Genomic DNA, 22,597 nt, shown 5'->3' with positions numbered 1-22,597 from the left:
AGACGTGCTTCATCGTAGGTCGCATCATCACTTACCACCAGACGAGAAAGCGGCCAAACGTCGACCCATCAAATATATAAAAGAAAACACTGCACTAGTTAGTTGGTAAAGCACGTGTGACAATTTGCATGTGCAATTTAGTTGCAATTTGCAACGCGCTGTCTACACAAAGACCTGCAATAATGACGTGCAACTGTCCTTTGGAATAATGCTAATTGAATAGACGATCACTGAACCGATAAAATGGCGGAAGCTTATCAATTTTCCCTTTCGGGAACGATGCCAACTATCGTGCGATTGTTATTTTTTTTAACAAAACGGTGCCAATATTGTGAGGCCTAATTTCCCGATGAAATCTTTGGAGTTTTGTATCAAGTGCCTTTAGTGAATTGTTTGCAATTGGCTCTTAAATAATATTTAAGAGTTGTTTGTTTTTCTTTTTGTAATTTGTGCTTTTATTTTGTTAATTTGGACTCCCAACAAAGGATACTCAACTTACTTACTATATTTACATGCCAAAATATAATTTGCTGTACATCGTGAAAGTCTAGTAATCCTTCTATTACAGGGAATCACATCCTGCGAATTTAATCTTGAGCATTTGAATCAATTACAAAAATGTCATACTATTATTAAAGCCTTAAAAAGCCTAAGCCTAGCTTTTATTAAAAGTCGTCTTCAAATCATCAATGATGGGTTTTATGGATTGGTAGTATTCGTTAAATGTTTTACTAGTAGACAAAATATATTAATTTATAGGTAACGCTATACAATTAATGGTATTTTTGAATAGTGTTTCTTGTCCATTCCATTATTTAATAACAAGGAACAGAAGCGGAGTAGCATGCAATTAAAAAAAAAAAACAAAATTGTCCTCCTCACGTATTAAAGTATCAATACAAAAGCCACAACCTTCACTATTCTTAACCTCAATTTTTACTTTCCAAGTCACTGAAATACCGTAGAAATATTCGGCTATTTTTCCTCCCGTAACGTTTTGGTAAAAAGGTAAAATTAGATCGTGCCGCGGTAAAAGTATTAGCCAGTCAGCGAAGTGATAAGGGGTCCGAATTCCGGGCCGTGTGCCCGACGCATACTTAAGTACCACCCACTTGTAGAGGATATTCTAATGCAACGGTATACAAGGGGATACAAAACCGATATATTATCCAAACATTGATTATAAAACCATGAGAGGCATGAAGAAAATAAACACAATTTGGGATCCCGCGTTCCCAAGTTAATAAAGCGTGAGTTTTCCTTATATATGTCGAAAATTAAACTTAATAATACAACGATATATATGGCGCACGTCATATACAGCAGATACGTCACGATCCGGAACGGAACCCCAACTCATTTACATAACAAATTCGAAAGAACTCCGCAAGATATCGCAGAAGGTATGTTTGTTGTGGTATGTTGTTGTATGTGTTGTTCAAACAACGTCTTGTTGTTGCTTCGTACGTAAGAATTGATTGTCTTATTATTTTTGGACTTTGAACATAACGTAATGAATGTTTTAGTATGAATGAGTAAATTAATAGCGTAAGAATATATACGTTCAGATTTCTATGCTGTTGTTAACAACATTTAGAATTTTGTGGCTTATTCAAATACCTACATAAGAACCAAAGGTAGAACACAGAAAATCCAATAGTTTACGACCAAACAGAAAACCAATTATAAAAATTTTCAATTTGAACCCACATCACGTGGAAAATTACCAACTTCACCAAACAGATTTTAGCTAATAACCCAGTAACATTACATAATACATTACGAAGCACTTTATTGACACTAAACACATTGCGTGGAGTTCACCTTCTGCGTGTATGCCTCCCATGACATGACATAACGGTTGGTAAACACGATTTTTGCAACTTGATAATTACATTTGTGAAACTTTTCCATTTTATATTCGTCTGTCACCGGGGAGTGTAGTTTTATGGGCCATAACATAGGCATTCCGTGTGCGAAGGAATCCCATAAAAACTCAGTAAATACACCTATGCGGATTTGCTAATGTAGCCGTAAAATTTTGAAAGGGTAGGTCTTAAAACTGATTTAGATAGCTCAAAATGTAGGTACGTGGAATAAACATTATTTTAGGTGGGATTTAATATGTTAAGGCATGTATATTACATGCGTGTGTTTATGAGAGGTAAATTATAATTTAAATTGGTTATTATACGGTGTACAGACTTCTGGGAATATTTTGGGAACAGTAAAGATAATATTATAATTAAATCATATTATTACATAATTTTATTATACTTTATCAGCTGGGAATAAGCAAGCAACAATATTTCGGCAATCAAGAAATCAAATCTTTTACTTAGAGTGCTTTTTCATCAGAAATGTGCTATGATGCGTTTGGCTTCCACCAATCATATTCATTGCTACACATAGCTTTGCACTGGTGGAAACGGACGCAACTAAGATATGTTTTTATGGATGCGTGCTATGGATATGTGCTATGGATGGTTTTCCTACTATCGATACATCGTATACTCGAACTGCGCATCTTCCTCGCACAGCTACATAGCTTAGTATTAGTGGAAACGGTCACATAGTTTCACAGCTTAGCTATTACATCCTTGCAGTATAGCTACATAGCACATCTCTGGAGGAAAAGCAACTTAAAATTGCTTACTTAACCGCATTCTATTTGTATTTGAGCCTTGTCTAATTCTCTTTACAAAAACGTTGTCTAGACATTAATGTTTAATATTCAGTAAGACCTGTTATAGGTACATATTATGTCAATAGTAATTAATTCACCGGCAAATGTAGATCCGCCCACGTTTTGTACGTAATGACACATTTAGATATTATTGCAGTTTAGTTATGGAAATATTAAGTACCGTAGTGATATAGCCTGCTAATGTTAATCGTTTCATAAATTCATATTTTGTCTTACTATGACTTATTTTAATTGACTAAATTAAGAATAGTGAGGTTCTTAGTTTTACCTGTATGTGTTGCGCACTATTTGTGTGTTTCGGCGTTGCTTGATTAATCAAAATGTATATACATTTGATTTTATTTAAATGAAAATACTTAATTTGAAGTCTGATTGACAAAAAAAATCTTAGGTGGTGAGTCTGAGTGGCAAATTTCAAATTCGACGTTTATTTTTGGATTTGGTAATTTCAATAAAACCAGTTACGGTAATTAATATGCATTTCTTTACAATACGGTAAGTACATTACTTTGATATGTATGTATCAACCTTTTTGTTCGATATCTTATAAAAAGCAAACTATATAATAAGAACAACATTTTCATCAAAACTTTTAAGCCATTTGTTACGTTGAACGAAAAAAAAAGAAAATAAGGCATAAACAAAATGGCTATTTCAAGTCAACTCTAAATACTTCCAATGTTTACTTTTTTATGAAAATTCCATTATTTTCCTAATACCTCAAAGAGCACGAAATACTTGAGGATTCCTTAGAGCAAGCCTCTTTCCTAAACGAGATTTTTAAGTCGCAAATATTTAAATTAAAAAAATAATCTTCTGCTTTTTAGGTCATTTTAGCGCCACCTTTGGATAAAACTCGGATTTAGAGGAAAGAACTAACTTTTCTTATAATCCAGGTTGAAATTACGAACTTTAGACAAATAGGAACTTTATCATAATAACTGCTTTATGGGCAAATAAATGATCACTACCGCTGCTACTGGCTCTGAGATCTCCTTTTCGAAAAATATATTATTAGGATCCCTGATTTTTTGGAATTCTCATTAGTAACACGGGTTTTGTAATATAATCCGGTGTATAGCAACGGACTGTTACCAGGAATTCATAAAATAAACGTGGCCGACCAATTGTTTATCGATCGGCGACGAAGAATCGTAAAGCACCTCTCTTTCGAAACCGATTCTTTGACTCTAATAAATGTTCGGTATCATTGCTATACCACGTGCTCAGGACCTAATTCAACCGAATTTGCCTATTACATAATATGACTTCTGTAATAACTAATTTTAGAGACAACTAGCCCCTCTCTTCTCTATACGAAACAAATAAACACACAGTTACAAACAAAATATATGTACCTACAAGTACGTATGTATGTAAAACTGCATCAGTGCAGTTGACAGGATGGGTAGTGGTGCCCAACGACATGTGACGTCACTCGTCACTGCACTACAAAGCAGTGGACATTTTTGTTCAGTCTGATGTATGCTGTCACTTGCATAGAGAGCTATCTCAGGTCTATTGCAGTGGGAGCTAAATTATTTGTAATTTTTTTATCCACCGGTGCGTCCATCACTTTGCCAAACTCACAATTAGGCAAACAGTCCTCTTTGGCAATTGACAATCATCATAATAGCAAAATTATTGAAACTATCATTATTCTTATTCGGTGCAAATTTGAAAAATCCAGGTTTTTTTTTTTTTTTTTTTTTTTTTTATCTTATCGTTGCCCCACTCTAGGATTTTCTCCTGTGTCGTGGGTGCGTGTACAAACATACTAGTTCATGACACCCGGGCTCGAAACAACTACATATTTGTGGATTACACAAAGAGTTGCTCCGTGCAGGAATCAAACCCGCTACAATTTGCGTGACAGCCGCTTACCCCGTACCAACTGTGCAGGTAAACTATCTTTACTTATTGAAACTATCATTAGTCTGACTTGGTGCAAATTTAAATGATGCAGTATTTATTTATTAACAACTGCACTATTCAGTTGAATTTATGAAAGTCCCATAGTTTTGTATATTAAAATGTTTCTAAAATTTATTACAAACAAAACATAAAACACTATGAATTTATCCATCTGTCGCAGTCATGCATCTATGCACTGATTTAGTGAAGTGCACTACACGTACACCATATTTCACTAACATATTTTTTTGTTTCCGAATACTAACCAACACGCCAAATAATAGCGTATATCCTTTTATTCACTAGGCAACAAAACATAGAACATCGTGCAACGTTGCCAGTAATTGACGCGCAACATGACACGCGTCGCGTTTCGGTGCAACATGCTGTTGAGCATCAAAATGTTATGAAGAGATAATGTGACACGCAACACTAGATTCTTTAGCGACATGTTGCCGTAGCATGTTGCGTATCAAATGTTGCGCAGTTGATACGAGACTTAGGACTTTGTTTCACAATGTATCGAATAATTTTGAATTAAAAACGTAATTTATTTGCATTATCACATAAATGTATCGGGCACCTATATAAAGGTGGTGAAACAAACGCTTAAACCATTACTTAGTTAGTACAAAATGAGGTAATTAATGGAATATTAGCATAATTATGTAGGTAGGTATAAAACAAGCATCAAAGCTGAGCTAGGAATATTTAATGATTTTCCTTTATGTTGAACAGAGGGTGTAACGGCGAAAGACCTAATAAGAACACGTGTAACGCTACCTTGCCTTACTCTAGCAATGTGTATAATTAACTAGCTTAGCTTTCATTGCTTTGTTTGTGTAGTTAGTACGTGAGCTAGTGCTGAGAACTGGAATTTTGGTTCGTATTCTCTGTTGCAGCAACGTTTACATAGCTGATCATCTTAAAATACAGCTCGAATATTTTTGAAAAAATACAGCTCGAGGTTTTAGTCATATTTCCTGTACAATTCCGATATCTGTGCTCTTTTAACTGGCTTTTTCTTCTTCTTTTAATTGAAAAAGTTGTTTGCTGAATTCATTTCTAAATTATGTTTGGTATTTCTTCACTATGCTATGTATGAAGAGATTGATAATGTGGATGACGTGAAAGAGTAGACTATGTAGAATCGTGCCATTTGACTATCCTAATTGGAGACTAGTGAGTGTGACAATGTGTAATGTATGTGGAGGATATCAATACTTACTATTTTTACTAAACATATAAGAAGATATATGTGGCCTGGCGGCGACGTACAGCCGCACAGACATGCTGCGCACGTGGGGCGGCCGCGTCGCTATCGTGGCGCGGCACCGCAGCGCCAGGTACCCGCGGTGTGTCGGGTAGTCGTCTGGGTACACGTGCAGCGTCCGCCATGATGCGCGGAGACCGTCCCCGTCAGCGCCAGACACCACCGTGTCTGGTGTTATTAGTGGATCCTGGTGGAGAATGGGAAAATATAAATAATCAAGTGATAAGTAATCTCATACGAATATAGATATCGGATTAATATGTTAAATATTTGAGTCACCCTGTATTACATGGGGCTTATAATATAACTGGTGAACACTACATTGTACATTGACATTATTATGATATTACGTGCCATAATGTGCACCTCTGCCTACCCGTTCAGGGATAAAAGGCGTGAAGTTATAATGTTTGAGTTTCACTCTTGAACGATACTAAAAATCAAGAGCATAACTTATTTTAAAACGACACAAACTCCGCCCCAGTATGCTGAGTTCCATCTAACTTACAAAGAGTGCACTTAATCCAGCCAAGTTTCCACTAACTTACAGAACTTGAGCTAGCACTTATAAATTCATAAAAATCCTCCCACAAAACCTTTTCCTTTAGAAATGCTTCATCGATGCCACAATAGTTTGCTATTATTGTTGTCGACGAATACAGAAACTTTGTCTTTGTGTCTGTTTGTCGGCAAACTGTGCACTTACGGGCAATTTCATCTCTTAAAACTTTCGCTCGAGCCACAAACTTCGGGAGCAAATTTCTGACCCGCATTCACTATTTTTCGAGATACGATTGATTGAATTATCTTATTGTGTTGTAGTTTTTTTTTCCAAATGTTTTTTTCTACCAGACTTGTATAAGTACAATGATTTATTAACTTAACTTCTGAGTATATTTCATTGTTTGTCAACTTTTTTCTTATTCCTAGAATGTCGCTTTCCGACTATCAGAAATGAGGATATTATTTAGTCTTTTTTGTATAATATCAACTCACAGATACTTCACAAGAATTCTTTATTTATCTATTTATAGAACTGTAGATGGGGAAATTCTTAGGAATCTAATTTATGTTTTGGTAAATAAAGTCGCAACCAGAATATTACACATAATATATACGCGTGTATCTACCAGTTCTATTTATAGCATCATATTTTCTAAGAACGACAGAAAAGCCAAGCTACAACCATAAAACCTCATTTGAATGTCTTTTCCGTGAAGTGAGATCAAATGCTAATCTTCTCTTGTGCAGTATAAGACTTCTTGTCACAAAGCAAATCGCCAGACTAATCTGTAAAGGCTACAACTGTATATAGAGCGACATAATAATGCCCACACAGTCATATGTGGAAGGAATTTCATATGACCATTATCCTTTGTAGAGATTGCATTATCTGAGATTGAGGAAACTAGATAGTTACTACTGCCTCCTTGGTTGAGTGGCTACAAGACACATCTTCAGTCTATAAGTGGCCACTGCTGTCCAGAGGCTTTTTCTCAGTCAGAAGTTTGAACATTAATTGCCACGCTTGCTCAATGGGGGTTGGCGATTTTAAACTTATAATTAGAAATTATAAGCCCAGGTTTCCTCACGCTGTTTCTCTTCACCGTTTGTCAGTGGTGTTTAAATAATCTTAGAAAGTACATATAACTCGGAAAACGTCACATTGGTACTTGCCGTTGGTAGGTTTCAAACCCGCACTCTCATGTATGAGAAGCGGGTGTCTTAAACCTCTGGGCCACCACGACATTTTGATTTTAGAATAATCAATATAATAAAAATTATGACGTTTATGTTAAGTGATACGTTGTACACGTACATTGTACAAGCTTTGCTTAGCTATTCGGGGAGCAAAAGATGTAACGCTATGATAGACTGTACTGAAACTTGATACGTTGGAGAGAGAATCATATTACAGATTTAGTTTTGTCCAAAATATCAAACATAATATTAAATATCATTAATTAGTGCTAAGGAATTATAGATATTGTATTATTTTGGTATTATTATTAGATTGGTACAATCACACTATCACACTACTATTATAAATGTGAAGGGTGTGTATGTATGTATCGATGTTTGTCCGTCAATCACGTTGAAAATACTGAACGGATTTTGATGAAGTTTGGTAGACAGAGCTGATTTAGGAGATAGGATACTTAACCTCGGGAACGCGGGTAAAACCGCTGAAATTAATACAATTTCCTTTTCTCTATACTTTGCTAATTGAGACAAAAATAAGTGTTAGAACAGTTACTGAATCAATATAAAGTAGACTGTAAAAAGAACTCAAAATCGCGTGTTGCCAACAAATTATTTCCTAAAAATATACGAACTTGAAATAACATTACATCTAGAACACGTTAATACTTACTTACGAAACTTATTTTCTTTAGAACCTACTTTATCATTATCTGATATTAAAGTATATTTTCTTTGAATCGTAAATATTAATTTATGAGAATTGAAAATAGGTACTTTGTTGTGTAATTACGAAATATGAAATAATATTATTCAGTTATAATTTTAGAATACCTTATGGCTATTTCTACTAAAGGAGAAGAAAGAAGTAGTACTTACACTTTATATAATAGCACACACTTACCCAGTAGACATACAAATTTCAATACTTAAACATATCACTATAGCTACATATAGCTATACTGCGAATCAACAACCAATTACTAGTTGAAACAGAAATTGTATAAAAAGAAAACATAAATTCAGTTTTTTATGTAAAAAATCCAGTTCTTCGAATCTGGGAAATAGTTCTTTCTATGAAAACCAATCTCTTAGGTAATTATAAATAAACTAATTCAGACATCGAGAGCAAAAATCGTAGAAACAACCAAAAAAATTGATACAGAAAAGGCTTTTAAGTACACTTCGAAAGGTCTTAAAGGCTCAATTTGCCCTATCTACGAGTACTCGAAAGGGGTAAATTAAGGCTAAGAGTTTTTCCTCAAAAAGAGGCCGAAATGTAGGTAACAAGTGCCTTCAAAAGTCAACTGTTTAATAGAAGAAAAATGTTTGTAAGTCGGGTAACGTCGCCGGCTCTTAGGAAGTGGTCTGTATTCCGCGGCCGTACCGTGTTATATGCAAATAATGTGATCCATACATCGAGTCACTTTGTAGGACAACTCGTGAACGTGTCGAGTTGGACTTGTGTAGGCACAGCAGATGTTGTTTGATGAGATCGATAAAAGGTTTGTATTTTGATGTATAGAGAATACTTGGAATACTTTGTGTATATTAATTTGCGTAATGCCTTAATCTCCAGGGACAATCAGGGATTTTTTATCAAAAAATTCTATCAATTTATACTAAACTAAATCCCATTTAGAGCCTATCCTACACAAAATCAAATCATTTAAACATTAACATACAAATTCAAATCCAAATTAAATTAAGAAAATAGCTACAAAATGTATAAAATGAAATCCACATTTCTCCTGTCTAATAAATCAACTCATCCCATTAAGCGGATAAAACCCGTCACATTATACTAATGAAGTTGGACTTTTTTAACTGCTATCTATTACTTAGGGTCCGTCTGTCTGTCCTATCGGATCCGATAGCATTCGTGAGGAATGGATCCGGTTGGACCCGGGCTGGCTGGGTCCCTGCCGAGCTCACAGCCACTACTAATCTGATTCCGATACCCTCACAACTTTTATTCAAATGTAATGATGAAATAACTAAAGAAAGTACCTTTGAATGGAAAGTAAGGCCCTTAGTATTGATATTCCATCGATTATGTAAAGTCTGTGTACACAGTTCAAGGTCAAATGTGTTTGTTTTAATGGAAACCTTATTTTATGGTTAATGGTTTATTAAATTAATGGCAATTTTGCTGTTAATTGGTAATTATTTTTAACGGTTATGCACCATCCTTGAAGGCTTAGCACGAAGGATTGAATAATTAATCCACTGATCCGATTCCTTACATTATATAACTCCAAAATAACACTTTAGCTCTTGAATCACAAAGTATAGGTTAACTAGACTCACAGAAATCAATAGAAGTTTTTTTTTGAGGGAGGAAAATCATTCAATGACTTCTCCCGCTTTGGACGAGGCGAGAAGGAATGTCAGACTCTTACTGACTAAAATCCACTCCTACTTTTTGAGCCGGAGCCCCGGTAAACGCGTTAGGTAGTTTGCAGCTCCGGATCAATAGGAGTTAAAAATGAAAATTTCTTCGAACATGGAGCAACATAAGAATAGACGTATCCAACTCATATTCTACATTATTTGCTTTGTACTATGAAACAAGTACAACATTATATTAGAACAAGATACACCAATATACAGTAAGCAATACGAATAAATCGTTTAGCTTAGTTAGCAGTAAAGTTAGACATTGTGAGCGGCTATAGCTCGGGGAGTACTAGTTAAATCCGCTGGCGTTTCCTACTCCGTAACTATTTGCTTGCGATACTCAAATACTTCAGTTTGGCTACTGGAAATTGCAGGTCTACAAAGAAATACTTTGATTCTTTCAGTATTTAGTTTCTCTAGGTTACAGTTTTAAGTAAAATAATTTTGTGAGGTTACTATATAAAAAATCTACATTACTTTTTAACATAACCATCTGAAGTTAAAAGTTTTGATTCTAATGCTATGATCAACTTGATAATTTCTAATCAGATGTGACATTAAAATAAAGTAACGTTTTGTCTACCTTAATCCCATATTTAAAAAAATTAAGTGTGCATCGAGTCAAACACATTAGTAGCCCTAACAAAAATAACCTAAAACTGAAAGAGTGTCACTGAAACAAACAAACAGACATAAATATTTATTATAACATTTGGGAAACCTCACAATAATCCACTTAGGCTCAGTTAATTTGTGTTGACCTCCGAGTAAAGTTGAGACGCGGACGTCTTTGATTCAATTATGTAATTTTACGATCATGTCCGCACACAAATTATACGTCCGTGAGACTCGTTTAGGTTTAGTGTAAGGGGGGGCGTGCACTTGACTCTTCTATTTGTTATTCTTGTATACTCTCGTTAACAACCTATTATTATAGTTATCTGGTTGGTCTTCACCATTTTTTTTTTATTTGTTTCACATTAGGATTTTCCCTTGTATTGTGTGTGCGTTTACAAACATACAGATGACACCCAGACCTGAAAGCCGATTTTTCAGCCACCGCGCCAACTGTGCAGCCAAAATTGTCCATCATTGTCAAAATATAGTATTGCATGGAACGTTTGCATAGTCAGTTTATCCTGGTTAGGAAATTCTATAATTGAGGTAGCTTTAAAAAGGTGATTGTTTATAAACCAAAGGATAAGAACTGAATTAAAGGAGCTTTCGAGTTTAACCACCTAAGTATGATCCCTTAAATTTATTTGTACCCTTTATATTTGACGTTTTAGAGGTCACAGGTGATTTTAAATATGTACAGTTAGCACAAATCGGCTATAAATCATAAATGTAGAAAATTGGTGGAACTGCAAGTTTAGCTTGACTCGTGGATAGCTCTAGATGTTAGATGGCAGTGGTTCCGTATAAAATAGTACACATATTTCTGTCGCGTTTGGTTTACACTCGGCACCGACCTCAACCCAGTTGGGAACAAGCCAGGATACAAAAATATTTCCCTATATATACATATCTGCTTCTATTTCTATGCATCGCGTTCTATACAAAAATAAACTTGTTATTTTCTTTATTCCCTCTAATGTTTTTTCTATCCTGATACGGAAGGTCTTTTACGAAAATTACTTAAGCTTCTTTAAGGGAAGGTAGAAAAAATCCTATTTTCCCAGTTCACTGGACGCTGAGCCGAAAAAGGCAAGAATTTCCGAAGTAATGACTTTCGGAGCGATGGACGGCACACTAATTTCGCCAAGCCGTCATCAACGGTCGTAATTCTAATTGTTTTCAGTTCATTTTAATAATTAAACACAATCTCGCTATTACTGAATAGCTTATAAAGTAAATTCAACAATATCGTTTTCCTACTAAGGTTTAATTTCCTTTATAGGGGCGCGCCTTACTGCGAACAAAAGGCCGCTAAAATTAATGAGATTTTTTGATGATTGCTTGTTTTATTAATATTACACTGACTGATAGGGTTGTCTCGGTACAAAATAGGAACACGAGCTTTTCATAGCGATTTTCAATATTCATGGCCGCTTGTAAATGGTTGCTGGGTCGGACGTGGCAACAGCCAACTTATTTGTAATTTGTAATAGATAGTTTTTGAAAACTTAAGTAAAGGTTAATAGTAGGGTAAGCAGACTATATATTCTTCTAATTTATACTTTACAAAACCACAAAATAGTAAAACACATCTGCATTAATAGCCCAAGCTAATTAGATACTGCATAAATCAGAAGTAATCCCGTTTCATTCCAGTTTAACTATATTAAACGAGTAGCTTCACTTGATATTTTCTTAACTAATGCACTTAGCACGTCAGGGCTGACGATTTATGCAGCCAACTATAATATCCGAGCCATTTCTGTTGAAAACTGTAACAGATGAACTAGCGGTTGCTTTCGTTTCTCATTAAATTAATTATACAAGAACAGGTTGCAAATAAGACTTCATTTAGACTGTTTAAACGTCACGAAACCTCTTTGCTTCGTACTATTTCCAGAAAGTCGTTTGAGAAACAAACAATCTTAATTCCTTTTGTCTTGTTTGCTAATGTTTTTTGGTTCTTATTTTGGAATTGTGGTTGTAGGTTTCCAATTTTTTTATAGTTCTGTAGTAGTATAGATATTTAGGTTTGTATTTAATAACATGTGTTTATAGTTACTTATATTTGTATACTATACTACCTACTTATTTATAAACCTGTCGTGATTGCTTTGATTTATCCAAAAATATTTAATTAAAAGTAAAGAAATCAATTTTATAATTGTATTGTCATTTCTGGGTGCAGTGGGTAAATGTTATTTGATTAGAATTATGTTAATGTAAAGTCAGTCGTTGTTGGAACGCGAAAGAGTACAGTTGACTAGTGATTAAGTATACCGATATTAAATATTGTGAAGTTGAACAATACAAATCGTGAAGGAAATAAATTGGTGATTTGGAAAATAATGTGTTTTATTACAAACCAATAACCTATGTAGAGGGTAAAAAAATGAGTGATTGGTTCTAAGGTTAGACAAAGTTCACCGGGACAGAGTTAATTATTGATATTGATATTACAGACGTCCTTCGACCTGTAGACGTATAATAATATCAAAATGAATAACCCGAAATACAATGTAATGATGACGGATGAGGCTTTCGAACATCCAAAAAAATATACCACCTCTTTTAGAATATCTTAGAAAAAAATGTTCAGCTATATTTTCCACTCTTTTAACATCACCTTTGAAAAGATCGTGACAAATCGATGCGCTGTCATTCTCAGTGACTTCGTCATTCTCACGCTTTGAGACGAAAATCCGCGTATCAAAATTCAGTGCGCGGGCGAAAAAGTCGGCGGTCGTCACATGTAATTTAAACAAATTCTATCCTTCGATCAACGACAAACACATACACTTTGAATTTGGACTCGAAAAATTGGCTGAAGATGTGACGTGCATAAAAATTTATGATATAGCTCCCTGATATGTAATATTTTACGAGGGACCTCAATCAAAGGGAGATGAGAGGGGGGGGGGACTGGATTATATTGCACGAGTTATTTATTCTGCATTGTGGCGGGCTGTCAAGACTTTCGGCGCGTGCGGTTTGTACATCCTTACTTTTGGAAGATTGATGATACACCGTAGCTTACTGTTTTAATTTCAACAATGATAAATTGTGTGTGTGGTACTCGCGAGTGCTTAGCTGGTGAACTACTTACTGTATTACAAATGGAGGAGCTGCGAGTGCATTGCGCAACTGTAGCGATTAATGTAGACAGCTTTATATAAACTACCACGCCACGTTTTTACAAATATACTGTTTTATTTTTCTGTAGCTTTTAAAATAAAGAGTCGGCTTGTATGGAGATGGATTTCGATATTGGAGTGGTGTGTGAATTAAAACATTCCACTGCCCTATATATGTATGTATGTATGTGTGAAATGAAAAAGCCTTTTACAAGCCTGGCATGAAAATGTTGATTTAATGAGTTAAACGCGTGTATCAATGGTACCGATTCTTTGCTGGACACAAATTAATAATTAATTAATGGTTTATTTCTTTATCTATAATAATACAGATAAACCTAAGTGATAAATTGACAATAATTCCGTATATGACGACATCTCTACATGAAAGAGGAATGTCAGATTCGTAGCAATTAGCGTTGTATTGTCACTGCCTACCTCTATGTGAGACAAGCGTGAGGTTATGTTTGTATGTATGTATGACATCACTATATAATCTTACCAGGCACTTTCAAGATAACTTCGAAAACCATGCTGCTAAGATTTTTTTTAATTGAGTCTCTAGTTCCAGCGTGTTCATATTCTTACATCGCTGGGACATAGATGGCTAACCATGTTAGTTCTAGCTCCAGACTCAGTTAGTCGACCTAACTTGATTGTACACAACATAAACCAGGAGTTAAACATGCAGTTTAATATAATCTAATATTTTAACTGGCAGTTATTATTAGATTTAGTTAGTATTCTGGTTAAGTTTGCATGTTACATGGTTTTGTCTTTTTTTTTGGAATTGCGTAGTAGGATCACCGGCAATGGACTCTCAGCACTAAAGAAGACAAGTGCGTAGGCAGCCCTTTGGAGGTTATTGGTGATTAGAAAATTAAGGATTTGAGGAATTTGATTTTTTTTGTTTCTAGCAACATTGACATTGTTTAAAAAATAAGCAAATGGTTACTTGAAAGCAGGCATTCGAAGAAGATTATATTCCTAAATATAACTTACTTAACAGAGGAGTGATCCTTTAGAAACCTTCTATTTTATATTTTATTTCTCAAACCTACGTATTTCTTACATACACCCACTTTATTTAGTATTATTATAAATCTCATTCATATTTATAGGTACTAAGAAAACCTATAAACCTAAAAACCCAATCACCTGATTAACAATACAATTTTCTAAAAAGCAGTTTTACTAAAAGTTAGCTCTTACACTTCTTAGGTGATGTCGTAAATAGTCTAAACTGGGTCCAAAACTTGTAATAGAAGGTACCAACAAATCCTAATAACGTTGTTTTTACTGGCTATGACTCCTGTTTAGATCCTTTAATTTATGTTCATAGTGCAGAAAAAAAAAAGAAAACGTAGGTAAAGAAATTTTGCAATCAAAATTCGCAGCACAATTTTAGCTGCCGGCTGCCGCGCAACGTGTAGCGGGTTCGATTCCCGCATGGAGCAAATCTTTGTGTAATCAATAAATTATTGTTTCGGATTTAGGTGTCATGTGTATATAAACTTGTATGTTTATAAACGCACCCGCGACACAACAGAACATCCAAGAATAGGGACAAACTTTTAAAAACAAAGATAACAAACATAGAAGTACAACTTGTTCCCAACTTCTCAATTTAATTTGTTTATAATACCATTAGAAACAACGCAAAGTTTACAAACGTCCTCAGTTATAGAATTAATTGTTTCCCATCACAGATAACTTGAACTTCGAGCTCTGCATCAACTCAGTTATACTAGCCGATGGAAGTTAATGGAGTCTTAGATTTTGTTTAACGTATTTTACTAAAAGAGTCGATTAAAATAATAAAAAAGAAACTGGATAATTATTTTATTCGGCTTACTCACGTTATTATTTGATGAGGACCTCAACTAGTTTCAAGCCATACTTGAGGCTCATCTTCACTGGATCTGTAGCAGTGCATGTGTCGCATAATGTTGGTCATGAATATGAGCCTCTAGCATGGCTTGAAACTAGTCGAGTTCCTCGTCAAACAATTACGTGAGTAAGCCAATAACATAATAATTAATTTAGTATGTCTCACGAAAGTTATAATATAAAAATAACTTAGATAAAAAGGCATAAATAGAAATTGTATGTAGGTGTACTCGAAAACATAAACCGATGAACTTAAGATTATACGAAACAAAACCACAACGAGCGGCTTTTCCAATAATAAAAAATATCCTGGTGTTGGCAAGAAAGTTAGCGTTGTAATAAGTTTCTTTAGTTAATTAAGTAACGTCAAAGTAGCGACGGGAAAATTTCGAGGATCCATCAATAACATAAATTAGATTGTGAATTATATATCAAGTAAATAATATTATTACATAAATAAAACAAACTGAAGCGAAAGGTTACACGTGTCGCGGCCACCACCGCTAAATGATAATGGACCTTAATAACAAGAGACAAGAATTGGTTATGTGTTAATACGTTTTTTTGTCTCAAGTCGTAGAATTCGGAGACGAATGGAGTATAATGACGTTTGTAAGACTTTTACGAGCCATTTAGGCTTGTTATAGATGTGTTTCTTTGTAACGACACGACTGTACTTCCACTCGTCTTGAGTTTTAAGAAATATCGCATTGCGTGTCGAGACTAAGGAATAAATGTCTAAGAATTTTTCTATTTGAAATTGTAAGTGTAAGAAAAAATATTATATTTTTCTCGTATTTTATGAGAGAAAATGTTCTATTCATCTGACTATTATGTAAAATATGAAGTTAGACATTTGAAAACGCCTGCAATACAAGACTGGAGACGACACCCCACTCGAGATCACGACGACATCACCTTTCATTTCGCTGCTCCATTTTCGAAGCGAAATCTCACCACAGTTGAGAGCCCTCTCTTTAACGGAGTCCTGCCTCTAAAAATATATATCACCAAATTCTTTTATACGAAATCAAATAAACCGGCTTTTGGAGCGTTCGGACTGACAAAAGGCGAACGTAGACGCCGATAGCGTACTCTGAAAGGAAAAATCGTTAGCTCAACAATGGCGTGGAGAAATTAAAATAATTTCTAGCACAACAGGTCGTTGGAGCCGTGAATAGATCGAGTAATTTGTTTGATAAATGTATTCCAACTGATGCTTCGTCTGATGAATCATTTTGTCACCACATGTGCTATTAATATATTATGAAGACACGACGACCGAGCGACAGGTAATGTTTGAGGAAAAACAATAACATAATGGAAAAAATATCGTGTAGACATCATTGGGTAAATGTATGAGGTAGAAATATTGACATTACATACAGGTAAACGTGTTTGGTACAAAAATCTCGGGGGTCGCGAATCGAAATCGGATGATAAAAATGATGATTTTATTGAAAATGGTGATGACGGAAATAAAACGTCTCTGTAGTAAAGATAAAATTTCAACAATCCACGTTATATTTCACCATCCACTGACATCGGTTGGTGACGTCAGCGTTTCAACGCAAACGGTTATAGGTTTCCAATAAAATAAACAGCACGCTGGTGGTTATACCTGTAAACTCAGCTTTTACGAACTGAGACCTATATTTATTTGAAAATCGATAAGAGGTAAGCACGAATGTAAGTCGTTTTTTCCGCCCGTGTTGCTAGTTACACTCAAGTCCTACGGAGTCTTGTATATATACTTATGTACTACTAGCTCACCGCTTACCGCTTCGCTCGTGTGGAATTTAGAACGTTTCACTGAAGACTCCCGATTCTGAAGAAATATCGGGATAAAAGTACTTTATGCAACTTTTTGAAAAGTAAGCTTTTTAATGGCGAAAGGAGTATTTTGGTTCAGTAGTCATTCAGTGCAAATACATAATACTTGAATCAACAAAGGCAAACAATTGAAGTTATTATTATTGCGTAATGCCAACTGCTACATTATAGATAGACTGCCTTTTGATTTACTGCTCATAGCATAACTAAAAACTATTTCACGTTACCCATTCCTGAATTGCCTTATTACCAAATTTGTTCCCAATATGCATACAAGTACCTAAGAACGTAGTGCCACTTTAATATCAAATTTACCCATTGGACTAGCCTGTTTGAGTTCCCATGAATGTTTTTTAGTATTCCTAGTAAAGCCTTTACACAATAGAGATACATTTATAGAAAAGGATTTGGTAGCTTACCTATATCATCTAATTCGTACTTTTGTATGTACTGAATTTATCGTACTCGTTTATCTAATACTTAGTACTAAGTAAAGCATCAAAAATAAGTTTATTGTGTATCGACTTTTAATCTTAGGTATAACTTTTTCATAATTTCTACTGGAATGCCTCAGGGATGTATTTTAAGCCCATCTTAAAATAAGTTTTCATCATTGCTTTTAGGATATTATTAATTTAATCGATCAGAATCAAGTTTGTGGCTTCGTTCGCATGTATACTTCATTTTGTTTTATAAAATGAGTGTGAATAGTGAATGTACATAGCACAGTGGCATTAAGTGCCGTAGTAGTACCATGCAAGTACACCTCTGCTTACCCCGTCGGGAGACGTGACATTGAGTTGCGTATTTATACGTTATAACCATGTTTAATAAAAAATATTTGAAAGATGTAATTAACAATCAACACCATATATGTATAATTTTATTATATAAAGTAAATGTCTCAAGATCTCACCTCCTGTGGTTCTGAATCGACGAACCAGTCTATAGTGGCCGCCGGCAGCGAGTAGTCTGACGTGCAGTTGACCAGCGCCTGCTCCCCCACTTGCACCATCGTAGGTAGACCCGTGATCAACGGGTCGTATTCTGGCATAACTGGGGAAAAGACATCTGTTAGGAATATGTTCACAGACATAACATTTAGACCAGCTCGTGCAGAGAAATAGCATTGAAACGGTGGTTGATGATCATTTTCTTAGTATGTCATAATTCCAGGGGAGATAAAACCCGTAAGTGCGAGTCTGCGGACGGCGAGCAATGGTAGTTCGCCGCCCGACCAGAACCAGACCCGTGCGTACAGCGCGTCGCGTTCCGCGCGCGCCTCAAAAAACTATCAGACCACCACAGATGGGGCCCAATAGGGCTGACGCCTGATCCGGAGCTGCGGACTACCTAGCGGGTTTACCGGGGCTCCGGCTCGAAAGGCAGGAGAAGGAACGGGGTGGTTTTTAGTCAGTAAGTCTGACACCCCCTCTCGCCTCGCCCAAGGCGAGAAAAGTCATATGATTTTCCCCCTCAAAAAAAAAAAAAAAAAAAAGGGGTGATAAAACCACAATTATATTGAATAGCAAAATTCCCAACCCCCAAAAGGCCGGTGACGTACTTATAACGCCTCTGGTGTTTCAAGTGCCCATGGGCGGCGGAGATTGCTTACCTTCAGGTGATACGTTTGCTTGTTTACCGGCGTGTTCCATAAAAAACCTAGCATCACTGACAGACATACTAACAGACTATTATGATTTTGTTGACGTTTCAATTCAAAGGGTTGTTGGGGAATTGGGAAGAGTGGAAAGAGGGGTAATTGGGACTCCGATAAGCTCACTCACGCAACTAAACACAACGCAAGCGTTGTTTCACGTCGGTTTTCTGTGAGGCCGTGGTATCACTCCGGTTGAGCCGGCCCATTCATGCCGAAACATGGCTCTCCCACACTTAAATTATTTATGGTTAAATTGGAATAAATAAATTATTTGACTTTGAATTTGAATAACTTGCGTATTACTTAAAATTTTCCTTGTAGGAATTGAAAATCAGATTGTTTGTACAAAAGCCAAAAGCCACAGGTAACAACTGTGCGGTTAATGAATTTACCAGGAATCGGTATTGAGTAAATAAGAGATTAATAAATTCCTGGAATATTTCTCCCGTTGAATAATATTGTAGTTTTTGCTTTCCCCTTGTATTTATCAATAACATTAATATTCGACTCTCCGTTGTGATTTTATACTGTTTATAATAATAATAATACGGTTGTTTTTTGTTTAAAGAGGTTGCCATCAGTATTATTATGAATTTGTTCACACATTATTACTACATTTATCATCATGAGAATATGTTACAGAGACACATTAGTTACGCGTTTTTGTTCATTATATAAGTATTAGATTATACCTAATCTCATTACTTCATTCATTAATTCATTACTTCACTACCGTGAAGTAATAAATACCACGAAAACATAAGATTTTATTTTTTGTTGGCAGCCTGTGACAGTGTCCACTGTTGGACTAATGAGCCTCCTTTACAAAGCAGAATATATTGTTATAATAATAGTCTTACTAAGTGATGTAAAGATAGTTGCTTCAAACGTTCAGGTTTATCAGAGACTGCTCCGACTCTGCCACATGTGTAGTTCTTAAGGGTGCTTTTCCACCAGAGATATGCTATACTATGTTGCTGTGGATGCGTTTGGCTTCCACCAATCATATTCATTGGTGCACATAGCTTAGCACTGGTGGAAACAGACTCAACTAAGATATGTTTTTTATATGGAAAGATGTGTCATGCTATGTACGCGTGCTGTGGATGTGTGCTATGGATGTGATGGCTTCCTTGCTATCGATACATCGCTTACTCGAGCTGCGCATCTTCCTCGCACAGTTACATAGTTGTGCGAGTATTAGCGATAACGATCACATAGTTTCACAGCTTAGCTATTACATCTTCGTAACATAGCTACACAGCACATCTCTGGTGGAAAAGCACGCTTAGTCGGCCCTTATAATACCCGGGGAAAGAGTAAGTGGCATGGTAACAAAATGTAATCTACTCCTATTTCACACGGCTCCTTACCTATTTATAAATGTGTTACCAACCCATTTAAAATAATCTGTTTTTATTATTCATGTACATTATAGGATCGAGAGTTTGGTAGAAACTAAACCGGGCTTGTAGGCAAACCCTTTCCTAACTTTTAACTCGACTGTTATTTTATTATTACGAGCTTAAAACAAAGGACATTCAATAAATTTCGGGTAGGCTTACCCGCTCACATATTATATTTACATTCAATTATACACATATTTCCTTATTCATGTTAATGGAAGAGCTATTAAATATTGTATTTGAACTGTTAAATATGTTTTTCATTTGTATAAAAACATTTTTTTAAACTCACGTTTACATTAGCAAAATATTCATATTTCATTTCGTTTTGAGACTAATAAACCCATCTATCGGATACCAAATATTTAGTTGCATTTTATTTTTTACTGCCATATTTTTATAAATGGAATATCAATCAAAACGATTTTAGTTTGCAAAATACATTTTATTTTACCATCACGGTACGCACGTTTGCAAACGTTTCGAGTAAACGCTATCGGTTCAATCACTTTCATATATTCCGAAGGAGACATTTCTAGTTTACTCCGAAATCATATTATTTTCGTTGAAAATGTCTTTGTCGAAGGGAAACTACGTCTGAAATGTTGGATTTAATACCATTTCCGCGCCCTGTCTCCCTAGTACCATTAGCGTAGATTTTGGCTCCACACGATAATCTTCAGTATTGTGGAAAGACGTTATATTATATTGGGCTCATCGTAATGAGATAATGTTCAGTAAACCAAACAATATTGGTCTGTAGGATTATTATTTTATGTTGTATTGGGATTTGGTACAGAATTGTCGTCGATTTGTTTATTGATATTACTATTGTTGGTTTGATTTGACTTGATTTTCTGACGCCTTACTTTACTACATTTGTTTCGAGGTACCAGGGCAGCATACTCACCAGCTAGTGTCATATTGGCTGATCGCTTATCGACAGCGAACCGAGGTCCTTCGCTGGACACTTCGCACGTGTACTTGGCTGTCCCCCGCTCTGGTCTGACTGTGATAACACACGCCTCAAGGTCACAGGAACTGTTCGTCACTGATATCTCTGTACTGTTGAAAGCTCGTGTTTCTAGCTGTGGACAAAATATTAAGTGGTTAGTGTTTGTGTGAGTGAAGGTTTACATTTACAGGAGAAGAGGTATTGAGGTAACAATAAAATAGTGAAGAAGAGATTTTAAACCATCCAGAGTTTCATCGCAAATAAAGCGTTTAATAATTCGCAGTATTAGCTCGATGTTTCTAAAGAGAATTGCTTATTCTGACAAAAATACATATCCGACTAGCGAAAAATGAGTGGAGAAAAGTTGCACATTTTTCAAATCTTGGTAAAACATTAAAATCTGTTGGAAGTATAAATAGCTTTTTCCAACGGTGAGACGTTTCTTTGCCACGAATAGATCATAGCGTTTTATTTCCCACGGGCGTCGTTGGAGCAGATAACCCTTTCTCACACTTGAATTTTACGACTTTTGTGGGATGACAAAAAGCCAATATATCCTTGTTTGGTGAAAGCGACGTAAGCTTCAAAATAAAATGACATCTCACTTTATTTGATCACGTAATTATTTTACAGTTGGAGGGAGCTCGAGCCTCGACACGTGGACGGATTATTACCTTTCCGGGATGAGATCCCAATTGGGTTTCGCATGGATTTTTAAAATGTCATCAGATCTTTTGCTCGTTTCTAAACAGACAATACTATTACATTTGAGAACGTGCGAGTACACACAGCAAGTTTTCATTTATTTCAGTCATCCTGTTGACAGGAATGTATTCTTTTCATAAATATTTCAAAGGTCGTAACTTTGGCTTTCCTGTAAAGCTTTGCCTGACTTTATGTAATATTGATATAGTTTTTTTTATGGTTTTTGTCTACATTCATAAAAAATACTTGGAAATACTTTCACTTAAATTTCACCTTTTATACGAAATCTTATCTCTAGATCTTGGAACTCTAGGGTAGGGCAAATTTTCTAATTAAGTTTTTTATTAACAACAGCACCTACAGTATAATTTCACTCTCTATTGTATAAGATTAATATCAAA

General features: G+C 35.4%; 1 protein-coding gene across 1 annotated transcript in view; it reads right to left on the bottom strand.

Annotated features, from left to right (window-relative positions):
• LOC118264408 (uncharacterized) overlaps positions 1 to 22,597 on the bottom strand; it is a 93,764-nt gene that overhangs the window by 2,754 nt on the left and 68,413 nt on the right. The window contains exons 3-5 of the mRNA XM_050704945.1: positions 21,447 to 21,624; positions 18,387 to 18,526; positions 5,850 to 6,081 (exon numbers count right to left, since the gene is read on the bottom strand). Coding sequence (XP_050560902.1) covers positions 5,850 to 6,081; positions 18,387 to 18,526; positions 21,447 to 21,624 — 550 coding nt within the window. The remainder of the gene's footprint in view (positions 1 to 5,849; positions 6,082 to 18,386; positions 18,527 to 21,446; positions 21,625 to 22,597) is intronic.

Source organism: Spodoptera frugiperda, chromosome 26 (genome assembly GCF_023101765.2).
Source record: "Spodoptera frugiperda isolate SF20-4 chromosome 26, AGI-APGP_CSIRO_Sfru_2.0, whole genome shotgun sequence".
Classification (NCBI taxonomy): domain Eukaryota; kingdom Metazoa; phylum Arthropoda; class Insecta; order Lepidoptera; family Noctuidae; genus Spodoptera; species Spodoptera frugiperda.
This window is presented reverse-complemented; position numbering and strand designations above follow the sequence as displayed.